Raw genomic sequence first — 12,273 nt, forward strand, 5'->3', positions numbered from 1 at the left:
GAGCCCTCAGTGTGGAGGTGCGATTCATCAATCCCTCGGTTAAACGCTTGGGGGGAAAATGGCACAACCCCCCCCGACTCACCCGCAGTTGCATCTGATCACGCACTGACAGACTGTACCCGCAGCTTCAAAGGGAGGTGTGATCGTGCAACTGCGGGTCAAATTCCTCCGGAGGAAATAGCCTTGCTCCTCCCCCTCCATTTTTTCTGGCACGTGTGACCGCAACTGGAGATGGCAGACAGGTTCCTTTAGACTATTTTCAGTCAGTACTGACAGGAAAGGTGGTGGTGGTGTGGGCCCTCATCACCTTGGAGACCCATTTTGCTGGGCAAACCATTTAATTTGCTTTCATATTATATTTGGGTTGCGTCTAGGCAGTGTAAGGTCATCCTGAAGGAACCTTTGTCTGTGGTTTGTGGTGCTTCTTGGTAACCATACTTTAGGCTAGTCCAGAATTTTACAGAAGTGCCTGCCCAGAGGCCATTTTAGCCAATGGGAAACAAGGGAATTTTAATTCTGATGAGAGGGGAATAATTATTATACACAAACCCCACCAGTATCGTGAACAGTCCGGTGTTGGAAAGGCTTCAGTGCTTGACTGCTACTTTATACAATGAGGCCCCAATTGCTGTTCTTTGGCAGAACAATTTAGTAGTTTATTTTTTGTGTGGGTAGTGTGTGTGTGTGTGTGTGTGTGTGTGCTTGCATGCCTGGAAGTCATGGCAACTTCTGGCAACCCCTACTGGGGGCCTAGACATTTTTCAGAGAGGTGGCTTGATAGCCTGCCTCTGCTTCTGGAGCCCTGGCATTCCTTGGAGGTCTCCCATCCAAATACTTGCCAGGCTCAGCCCTGCTTAGCTTCCAAGATCTGACAAGATCAGGCTTGCCTGAGCTATCCAGGTGAGGGCAACAATTTATTACTTTAAAGAACCAAGCACTCTGCAATCTGTGCATAATTTAGGCAAATGCGAGTTATATTGAGCCTACACTGGAGAGAGTATATAGTCCCTTATTGCTATGATGTCTGTAATGTTCACAGAGCAGTTGAGAAGTCTTATAATGACCTCATTTCATATGTTGCAACTTTACCCATTCAGCTCCTCAGTTAAAATTCCAATGTGTACTTCAGTCATCTTCACCCCCCACCCCCACTTGACTATTACAACCTTCTTCCCAGCCTTCCTCTTTCACTCTCATCTTTATCAAAAACTCCCTGGCCAATGTGCTGTACTTGTTAGAGTGTTGGACTAGTATCTGGGAGATTCAGGCTCAGGTCCTCATCGCTGCCATCATGGAAGTTTGCTGGGTGACTGTGGGCCACTCATTCTCTCTCAGCCTAATCTACTCACAGGGTAGTTCTGAGGGATCAAATGTAGGAGGGGAGTTTTGACACACACCACCCTGAACTCCTTGGATGGAGGGTGGGATGAAAATGGTTTGAACTTGCTTAGCTTTCAAGATCTGACACTGGTTGACATCTGATATGGTTGCAAATATATGTTATTAGTCATTCAAATAATACCAAAATAGCTGCACTCTTTTAGTGTCCATGCACATTTACAAGAAAGGGCTCTAGAGACGAATCCATTTCTTACTCAGAGATTTAACTTCCAGGGATCCTGGGAAGGGAAGCGGAACCCTGGAGAATGCCAGTGCTAGGAATTCACACATTCCCTACATGCTAACAAAGCCAAACTAGGGGCAAACTGAGGACAGCGAGGAGTGCTACTGTTTCCAACAGTGAACCATGGTGAGATTATTATTACCAACTTTGTTCATATTGCAGGAAGACTCCTGAGAGGATTTCATCCTGTCTATCCTAAGACTCTTTGGATAGACCCCAGGACATTCTGCAATGGGCTTCCTTTTCATATTGTTTTTGATGAAGAGGTAAGGCAAAATAATGACAAGTAGATACCCTTTGTGTGAGCCAGACTTCAGTTACCTAATGTACCAAGCTGTGTCATGGTTGACTTGATCTTAGGATAACAACTTCTTAACTCACTGCTACCTCTGATTTCTTCAACTGCTGAATCAGAAGGCTGAAACAGTCTGAAAGAGAAAGAAGCTGTGATAAAGTAAGGGGTTGTTCACTACTAGAACAGACTGAGATGCCTTTGGTCAACAAATATAGTCAATTACATCAGGTTGTACTCCCTCCGAAAAGGTTGCTATTGGATGTTCAGCTCTCATCTGTTGAACATGACACCTTGAACCAACTTTGGTTGGCTTTCTGGTACCACAGTTTCTTGGAAAAATGATATCTGATCATAGTTATGTAAGCTTTGATTACATCCAGGTTAGATTACAACATATTTTAGATGGGGCTGCTTTTGATGATGGTTGCAACTTCACTTGGTCCAGAAAGTAGGATTGAGGTTGATGGACCAAGTGTGTTCCTGGGAACATACATATATTACCAGTCTTGATAGAATATCACTAGTCTCTAGTTTTTCCTATGTACAATTTAAAACCCTGGCTCTTACCTTTACTGCCTAACTAGTTTGGACTAAATAGGGACTCCTACCATATTCTGATCTCACTAATCTCTAGCTAGTATTGTGTTTTATTTATGATTATTGCCTTTTATAAGTAAAGAGTGCCTTCTTATTGTCAGTATTTAATATTCAAAGACTTATATAAAAACAGTAGTGGTGATGCTGGATGGCTCAGGCAGTGATCCTTGGCATGGAAATAGGGGCAAGGATGTTTGGTGTAGTGGTTAAGTGCGCGGACTCTAATCTGGGAGAACCAGGTTTGATTCCCCATTCCTCCACTTGCACCTGGCTGGATGACCTTGGGCAAGCCGTAGTTCTGACAAGAGCTGTCCTAGAAAAAGAGCAGTTTCTGTCAAGAGTTCTCTCCGCCCCACCTACCTCACAGGGTGTCTGTTGTGGGGGGGGGGAGGGAAAGGAGCCGCTCGGAGACACCTTTGGGCCGTGAAGGGCGGGGTATAAATCCACTCTCCTCCTCCTCCTCCTCCTCCTCTTCTAGGAAATACTGGAGGATCTGCTAAAAGTTCAGGAAGGAGCTTCATGCATGGGGGGCAGCAGGGGGCTGAGTTGAGGGATACATTCAGAGTTAAGATTGTGTTTTTGTATCCAACCTATATTCTAAAAGCGTTTATACATCTAAAGTTCTCCTGGTGACTGAGCGAAATCAGGCTCCCATTTTATTTTTAAGCTCCAAGTGAAGCAAGCCGGAGTCAGCATCCAAAAGATTGTGCCTGGCCTTCAAATTCTGGGCATACGCCTCGATCAGTACTTCAGCATAATCCGTCCAGAAGTGAAATTCACCATCTCTAGTCTTCAGAAATTCATCAACAGCCAGTTTGTCTTCCAGACCAAGAGGAACATGATGCCAGAGTCCTGGAGGCAGCGTCCCATGTTAGAGCTGAGAGGTAGTTTGTTTTCTGAAGAAGTGTTAGGGATTATAAATGGGACAAATTGAAGAGCTGTCTGGGTACATGTGAAGACGCATTGTGGGAGACAATGGCCTAGTTTCCATGGCCATGACCAGTGTTCCCTCTAAGCTAAGTTAGTGTGAGCTAGCTCACAGTTTTTTAGCCTCCGGCTCACACATTTTTGTCTTAGCTCAAGAAGGATGGCTCCAGAGCAAACTAATTTATGCAGTAGCCAAATCACTTCCTCAGAACTTTAATGCCAGTTGCTCACAAAGTAGAATTTTTGCTCACAAGACTCCACAGCTTAAAGGGAGCATTGGCCATGACCACTTTAGGCTGCAGTTTGGGGCTCACCCATCTGAACACCCCTTTATACAAAATGAACATAAAAAACCCCCTGAGCATAGAATGCTGACATGTCAAGGAGAAAGCTTTTTAGGGTTGCCAGCCTCCAGGTGGAGCCTGGAAAGCTGGAATTCCCCCAGAGAAAATGGCTGCTTCGGAGGATGGCCTCTGTGAGGAACCCTTCTCAGGTAAAGGGAACCTCAGGAGCCCAAACCTTTCCCAACAGGTATGAAAGAATGGCACCAATAGCAGGGTTTAAAAATGAAATAAGAGGAAAGATTTATTCTTAATGAAAGGCAGGGAAATGGGGAAAAGGTTTTATGAGAGCAAACAGTTGGCAACCAACAAGTGCCCGCTACAAACACTATTAACAATGTTTAGGCTTTCCCAAACTCAGGAAGAACTAATAGAAATTATAAACCCTATCAGAAGGTTCCTTACAATAAGCAGGCAGTTGTGATACTAGTGAATTTATACCACCAATAAACCAGGGTTCCCCTGATTAGGCTCTGAATCCCAACTAGTCCCTGTGTGAGTGGATGTCTTTCTCTTTTTTTTAACCTGGGTCTGACCTTTTACTCTGGCCAATCCCTTCAGCAGAGTCTGCTCTGCCCCTCTCTCTGGGACATCCTTGCCACTGTCTCCCAGACTGAGTGTTTTCTCTCTGAAGGCAGCCACTCAAAAGGCCCCCTCCTCCATTAGATTCACTCTCTCCAAAAAAGAACCCCTCCAACCACCCTTCCAACTATCAGCTCTCCTTCCCCCCCCCCAGCCCCCTGCTGGATGCTTCCGTTGTCCTGGAGGCGACTCACCAATCAGAGTGAGCCTCTGCTACTACCTCCCCTCAGAGAGGTTTTTCATAGTTCATCACAGCCTCTATGGTTTTCTACCCTGCTGAGGTTCCTTCCCCAAAGAACTCCACCCTTCTCAGGCTCCATCCCCAAATCTCCAGGAATTTCCCAACCCACAGCTAGCAACCCCACTTCCCCCGGGTCACCAGTTTTCTATGTTCAGGGAATTTTTAAATAGATGCATTGAGTTTTGTGTGTATGAAGAAGCATTTGATGAGACGAGTCCCTGACCTCAGACTGAAGTTTTACCACCTAGAAACAAGAGAGGAGTGTTTGGCATCTTTCGTAGTTTGCTATTATGCTTGTTTACAAGGCAGCCTTTATTCGGTTGCAGCATTCATTATTGACTCTCTTAACTTTGGGAAACGAACAATTCTCACCTTTAAACTCTCAATACGTAATGGCACCCAAGCTGTGTATCAAGCATTAAGCACTCAGGAATTTTCTATTACTTCCTGAATGATGAAGATTTCCACTTAATGCAACACTTCTCAGACACCACACCCTCCACCCCTTCCCATCCCATCCCTTTACTTCCCACTTTTTATTTACCTTCCTTTTAACTTTCCCACCTTTTGTCTTTTATAACTGACTCACTCTGTTCAATATAGTTTGTGACTTATGATCAAGGTAGCCGTTTAAAGAGGGGAAGAGGGATATCAGCTCTTCTGGGCTTCAGGTCACATGGCATTATTCTTCCCGGCTGCTACACACTGAATGATAATTTTGTCCAGAACAATGAAAATAGGTGTATTTTGTCGGCATCTTTCCCAGAGGCAGAAATTCTTTTCCTATTAAAGAAAAGCACTGTGGGTGGATGGGTGTATCAGTATCAGATTTGTATCTAATACCTTTACTATAGATACTTTGAGGATAAACAATAGCTACAACTACTGTTTTTAACAGCTCAGTTTTCCATACAGCCCATGCTGGACATTTCCCTGCCCTCAGAGTGAAATCCCCTCCCTCATGACATCTGAAATGCCCCCTTCCCTATAAGAATTGACTCATTTGTAGCACAATGCTAAGCTGCATTATACCTGTCCATGTTCAGTGGAGTCAATAAGCTCAGCATGGTGAAATTCTGCTTAGGATGGCATGCTTGGTTAACTGTTCCAGGTGGTTTTGAAGTCAAGTGGACAGTAGGCAGTTTAACATCGACACATACAAATTAAATAAATACCACGAATGGACTACGTGATGCTGCATTTGTTTGAACCAGGACAGATGATCTGGATGGAGAGTGTTCAGTGCATGCTCTACCTTTGCTCTCCTCTCCTGCGCACGCTGCATGAGCTGGAGGAGAGGCACATGCACATTGCAGACATTGCGCCCCATGATGTCACCAGGGACTTGATCCTTCTCAATCAGCAGCGGTTGGCAGAGATGGAGCTGTCCAATCAGCTCGAAAGGAAGAAAGAAGAGCTGCGGATCCTGTCCAAGCATCTGGAGGAAGAGAAGAAGAAAACGGAGGCCCTGCTCTACGCCATGCTCCCTAAGCACGTGGCCAACCAACTCAAAGAAGGGAAACGAGTTGAGGCAGGTGAATAACTACAATTTGGGCTACAGGTGAAGAAATGTTCAGGGCTTGATAGGGAGTTGCAGAGCTTGTGGGCCAGAAGTGTATGAAAAAGCGGCTTGAAATTACTCACCAAAGGATGGGACTTGGCGACAGGGACACTGAAGGGTTTTGAGGAGCTAGGCTGCCATGCTTGTGCTAGCTGACAGTGGGGTATCATTTCATTCAAACTATGGGTTTAGGGTACTGTACCACCAAAGGCATGCACTTGGAAATCCCATTCATGTCAGTGGGAGAGTGCCTCCATTGCTTAGAGACTGATACCTTCGTATTCTGCTTGTAAGCTTCCCAGAAGCATCTCTGTTGGGAACAGAGTGGTGAGACTAACTGGGCCTTTGGTGTTTTTATGAATTTGCCCTCTGATGACTGTGTATAGAACTGTCACTATAGTTTTTCTTAAAATGATTCTGAATGGGAGTCAGGGATTTCACATGAAAGAGCCTGAGTATTCTTTAATGGGTGAAGATGTTTCATGAATGGGCTATTTGCTTGCAGGAATGGAATCTGAGATAGGGTGATTATAGTCTCCCACTTTAAAATGCACACCCAACTAACTGGCAGCCCCACAGAGCTGCTTTGGAGACTGGGGAACTAGCACTTGAGGAAGTCCAGCATTTTCCTCTGGTGCCATTTCCCTGATCTAAATAATGTCCACTGTCACTGCTCTTAAGTCCACCCCCTATCTATAAGTGCAACATTGAGTGGGGAGAGAAGCTTATTTAGACTGGGAAGTGGAACAGGAGAAAACCCTTGCCCGATCTTTGAAGCAGTTGTTGGCGGAAAGTGTGGTCAAGTCACAGCCAACGTAAGGTGACCCTGTAGGGTTTTCAAGGTAAGAGATGTCCAGAGGTGGTTGGCCATTGGCTGCCTCTGCATTACAAACCTGGACTTCCTTGGTGGTCTCCTCATCCAAGTACTAACCAGGGCTGACCCTGCTGAGCTGCCGAGATCTGATGAGACCGGGCTAGCCTGGACCAGGCAGATCAGGGCATTGGGGTGGACTGGTTCATAAACAATGTGGAAGATTCTAATCATATTGAGTTTGGCCCTTAGATGAGTGCTTAAAAGATTATGGGTTGGATCCTGAAGAAAGATTACAGTAATGGAAGGAGGGATTTTTGCTAATCACCTCTGACTCTCCTCTCAAGCTCTTCCTGGGAGGTGACCCTGTCCCACAGAAGGGGCATTCGGGGCTGCAGTGTGAGGGGGAGGAGAGAGACTCCTGCTCCCTTGACAGGAATCTGTCAGCAGAGATTTACTGTGAGAAGCACAACATTTTTTCATTTGCAGTGGGGAAAGAGATTAGGGGATAGGGAGAGATGAGAGTGCAGAGTCTCTCTCTCTCTCTCTCTCTGGGAATTTGGTGCAGAGTAGCACTGCTTTGCAAGAATGGCTCTTTGCCTCCACTTATACTCTGCTTGTATATTTATAAATAAAATAAGTATTACTAAGAGCTTTCTTTCATCAAAGGGAAACAGAACCGTATAGCTTTACCCTTGGAAGTTCTCAGTACTCTGAGAAGTGGGGAATTGTGATCAACTGAAGCTCTTCTTTCGTTCTCATGTATAGAATTCATCATGTTCTTTGGCTTGTCTAACAAAATCGATGGGACTTAAATGTGCTTCACTTTGGCTGAATCATACCATGTTTGAAAAGAAAAATAAAGCAAGCCTCATGCAGTAAGAAATAGTGGAAAGGCACCCAATAAACCAAAGGAATAAGAAAAATAAACTTCCCTTTACAAATAAAATAGATGGACAAAGTTTGAGTCTAGTGGCACCTTTAAGACCAATGAAGTTTTATTCAAGGTGTGAGGTTTTGTGTTCTCACACAGGAAATATCTAAATTTATTTCCTTTACTATGTCTCTCCCCCCCAAGAACTGAACTCAAGCAGATGGTAACTATGTAAACTAATCTGAATGTATTAAACATCTTCATTATGCTGTATGCCAATTTACTGCTCATCCTCTACCTATATGTATGGACTGGTAACATCTGTTTCATTGTATCTGAAGAAGTGTGCATGCACATGAAAGCTTATACCTTGAATAAAACTCTGCTGGTCTTAAAGGTGCCTCTGGACTCAAAGTTGGTTCTGCTGCTTCAGACCAACATGGCTACCCACCAAAAGAAAACAAATGTTTATTGAATTAATGCCTTGAGAGCAGAACAGGCTTCTAATTGCATCCTTTCTGTTTGCAGGAGAGTTTAAGGAGTGCACCATATTATTCAGTGATGTTGTCACCTTCACCAACATTTGTGCCCACTGTGAACCTATTCAGATAGTCCTCATGTTAAATACCATGTACCTGCGATTTGACAGGCTGACCACAGTACACGATGTCTATAAGGTATGTGCTCTCTAAGGGCAGCGGCCCTTTGTGCTGTGAAAGGGACAGGAACAGAAGGGAACAGGAATCCTTCTTCAGTATCAGGCCTTGGAACGGAAGATCACTTGAGGCCACTTTGGGGTCAGCTCCCCAGAAACTTCCATAAGAGGGAGCAGGAAGAGATTAGTGACAGGCTGGTAAACTAACCTTTGTCCAACTTGCCTGCAGAATCTGCTGTTATTTTTCCTGGTTTCCGGCTTTTCCTCACCCATGCAAGTTGTATAATTTGTACATCCCCCCCCCCCCCCCCGCCGATACTGCTGTGTTCTTCACGCTCTTGCATAGAACCTGACAATTAGCTCCATGACCAGGGGCGATAGCAATATTGCTTGCCTTCAGAAAACGAAGCACAAAATGCTATCAAAATTTTAATTTTCTTATTAGGTATAAAAATAAGATGCTGGACCCAGGCAAATGATTTAAACATCCTAATGGTGCACAAATTCCAGTCTAGTAACAATCCAGACTAAGAAATGAATAGTGCTGTCCTAAGTAGAGTTGCGCCCTTCTAAGCCTATTGACTAGAAGGCTGTACAGTACTTGGGATTTCACTGCAAGAGAGCAAATCAAAGGCATTTCTCTGTTCTACAGTGCAAGGGAGCTTTGCTCCCTATGTATACCTTTAGCTATGATCAAGGCAAATACAGATCTCTTCAGCTCTCATCCCAATCAATTCCAGACTTTTGCTTTGGTCAGTCTATATCATGGGTCCTCTGGGTACGTTTGGAATTCTGAGAACATTGACTAGGTGCCACCACAAAATGACTGCCAGGGAAAGAATACGGGGAACCACAAAATGGCTGCTGACATGGGGGCTGGGACAAATCACAAAAATTGGGAAGTTCCAAGTCTAAAATACTTAGGGTTGCCAGGTCCCCTCACCATTGCAGTGGGAGAATTTGGGGGGCTGTTCCAGGGATGGGTGGGACATCCCATGTCATGTCCCTGAAGCAATGATGTCACCTGGAAGTGACACCATCATGTTGGTGACATCACACATGATGCTCTGATTTTGGGGCAAAAACTCTATAGTTTTTTGGCTTCAAACCATAGTGTTTGCCCCAAACCCAGAGCATCACAGCGCGATGTCGCTGATGCAATGATGTCACTTCTGGGTGATGTCATTGCATCAGGGACATCACCTGATGAAGTCCCTGTTTTTGGGATGGGGTTTCCCCTCCCAGCTGTGGATTGGAGCCCCAAAAAGTGGAGGAACCCCCACTGGGACCTGGGGGCTGGCAACCTTAAGAATATTACTATGATGGAGAGAGAACTGTTTCTGAATGGTGCTCCTGTGAACACAAAGATGATGCCACTTGGGTGCTTCTGAAGCATCTCCTGCTCCAATGAGGCAGAGGAAACATATCAGTGAGCACCATGGGATCACTTACTTATATAGCTGCCAGTAGTGCATGGTGGATTCACGGAAAGGGAGGGCTTTGAATGATAAAACTGCATAATCAGATGCATTTGAGTGAGGGATGTTTAGCTTAAGTATGTGTGTCTTTTCTTTCCTTTTTGCTCATTTGGTTTCATTATTAATTTTTTAAAATTCTGTTGATTTATCGCTGGTTTTCCATAGATCTAATGCTTCTCAAAAATGTTAAGATTTATTTCTGTTTTTCTATGCTTTTCTGCTATTTTATATTTTCAGTTTAGATTTGTATTGCATAGTGATTTTCATTGTTTTACTATGTTGTTAGCTACTGCATGTACCAGTTTTCTGATTGTAAGGCAGAATATAAATGTACAAGAAAAAAAGCAAATAAATGAATGTTATCATTTTGAATCTTAACATGAACAAACAAACCTTTAATACTGACACATTTTAATTGCAATGAAGCTCAGAGTTAAAATTCAGTCTAGGGTGTGTCTGCTTATTTGTAAAGGTGGAAACCATTGGGGATGCCTATATGGTGGTTGGAGGTGTTCCTGTACCCATATCAACACATGCTGAACGGGTTGCCAACTTTGCTCTGGGAATGATCATTGCAGCAAAAGACATAAAGAATCCAGTTTCAGGAAATCCTATTCAAGTAAGTGGTTGTAAAACAGACATTTGCTTTTTGTTTACTGTTTGGGAAAGAAGATGCTTTAGACCAAGGTAGGAAATGAAAATGAACATCAGCCACTGATTGATATGAGGTGGATTGTAGCTTCCAGTGACATCTTCCAAAATGAACATCTGAAAAAGACCTCATTGGTTGTCTCAGTCCAGAAATTCCTGATAGGTCCAAATGCTCACAAAACTCCTTGCCAAGATAACCTGTTTACTTCAACGGAAGGGAAAGTTGTGTGCATGCAATGGAGCTAAACCTACCATCCAAGTGAATAGTGAGTCCTCTTGATCACACAGAAGCCCTGTCTATGTGTCAGTGTGGGTACAAAGATTTGGGTTTGGGAGCAAAATTTGCATTACTGATCTGTTGATATTTAAGTAAGTCCAGAAGGCACTTACAAGACTGCAGTAAACTATCTTGTGCTTCCACCAGATTTGAGGGAGGGAGGGAGAGAGAGAACAACTTATCTGTGCCAAGAAACACGCTGGATTAAATTGACATCATGAGCTTTCATGGGAAATCACAATGGACCCAAGTCAAGTACTCCCACAATATTTAAGATGTTACTTAGCAAAATATTATTTAACAGAATTCACAGCATGGAAAATAAACAGAACTCTTGTGGCACTTTAAGGATGAGCAAGTTTTTCATTCCAGTAGAAGCTTTCATGGATCAGAGCCCATATTGTCAGATGGAATTATCACCACAGGGATGCTGGTTTGGTTTTTGTTTTAGAAATTATGAAGAGATTGCAGAATGAGCTTTAAATGAAACACATATTGAAATAAGATTTGGCGTTTGTCTTTGACCCTTGTTCAGATTAGAGTCGGGATTCACACAGGACCTGTCCTTGCTGGGGTTGTTGGTGAAAAAATGCCACGTTACTGTTTATTTGGAGACAGTGTGAATATCGCATCCCGTATGGAGAGCCACGGTGTCCCAAGCAAAATTCACCTGAGTGACAGCGTACACCAGTGAGTGATTCCACCCTCTTTTTAAAAAAAAACATAAGAACATAAGAACATAAGAGATGCCAATGTTGGATCAGGCCAAAGGCCCATCCAGTCCAACACTCTGTATCCCACAGTGGCCAGAAATACCAGTGCCACCAGGAGGTCCACCAGTAGGGCCAGGACATTAGAAGCCCTCCCACTGTTGACCCCCCCCCCAGCACCAAGATGACAGAGCATCACTTGCCCCAGAGTCCCTATCTATACCTTGTGGCTAATAGCCACTGATGGACCTCTGCTCCATATGCTTATCTAATTCCCTTTTGAAGCCGTCCATGCTTGTAGCTGCCACCACTTCCTGTGGCAGTGAATTCCATGTGTTAATCACTCTTTGGGTAGAAGACCAAGGGTATACTTCTTCTCATCTCACGGGTGACAGGTGGCCCCCACCGCTCCATGATGACGTGTGTGTGCTGGGGGAAGGCAGGAGGGGGGAATCACGTGGTTGCTGGTAGGGGAGGGTGCTGTGGGGGCGGCCGCAGGCCGCCCCTCCCCCTGGGAGTTCTTGTATTGTGAGAAAGGGAGAAAAGTACCTCTTTCTCTACCTGCTCTTTCCCATGCATAATCTTATAAACCTCAATCATGTCACCCCTCAGTCGTCGTTTCTCCAAGCTAAAGAGCCCTAAGCGCCTT

At 44.3% G+C, this 12,273-nt stretch overlaps 1 protein-coding gene across 1 annotated transcript in view; it reads left to right on the forward strand.

The window, feature by feature from the left end:
• Positions 1-12,273, forward strand: part of LOC107111079 (guanylate cyclase soluble subunit beta-2-like) — a 60,140-nt gene that overhangs the window by 34,743 nt on the left and 13,124 nt on the right. Inside the window, exons 8-13 of the mRNA XM_015411997.1 lie at positions 1,787-1,890; positions 3,184-3,400; positions 5,822-6,142; positions 8,382-8,530; positions 10,459-10,605; positions 11,450-11,604. Of these exons, the coding sequence (XP_015267483.1) occupies positions 1,787-1,890; positions 3,184-3,400; positions 5,822-6,142; positions 8,382-8,530; positions 10,459-10,605; positions 11,450-11,604 (1,093 nt within the window). The remainder of the gene's footprint in view (positions 1-1,786; positions 1,891-3,183; positions 3,401-5,821; positions 6,143-8,381; positions 8,531-10,458; positions 10,606-11,449; positions 11,605-12,273) is intronic.

This window comes from Gekko japonicus, unplaced genomic scaffold (genome assembly GCF_001447785.1).
Source record: "Gekko japonicus isolate JY-2015 unplaced genomic scaffold, Gekko_japonicus_V1.1 scaffold825, whole genome shotgun sequence".
NCBI classification, from domain to species: Eukaryota; Metazoa; Chordata; class Lepidosauria; order Squamata; family Gekkonidae; genus Gekko; species Gekko japonicus.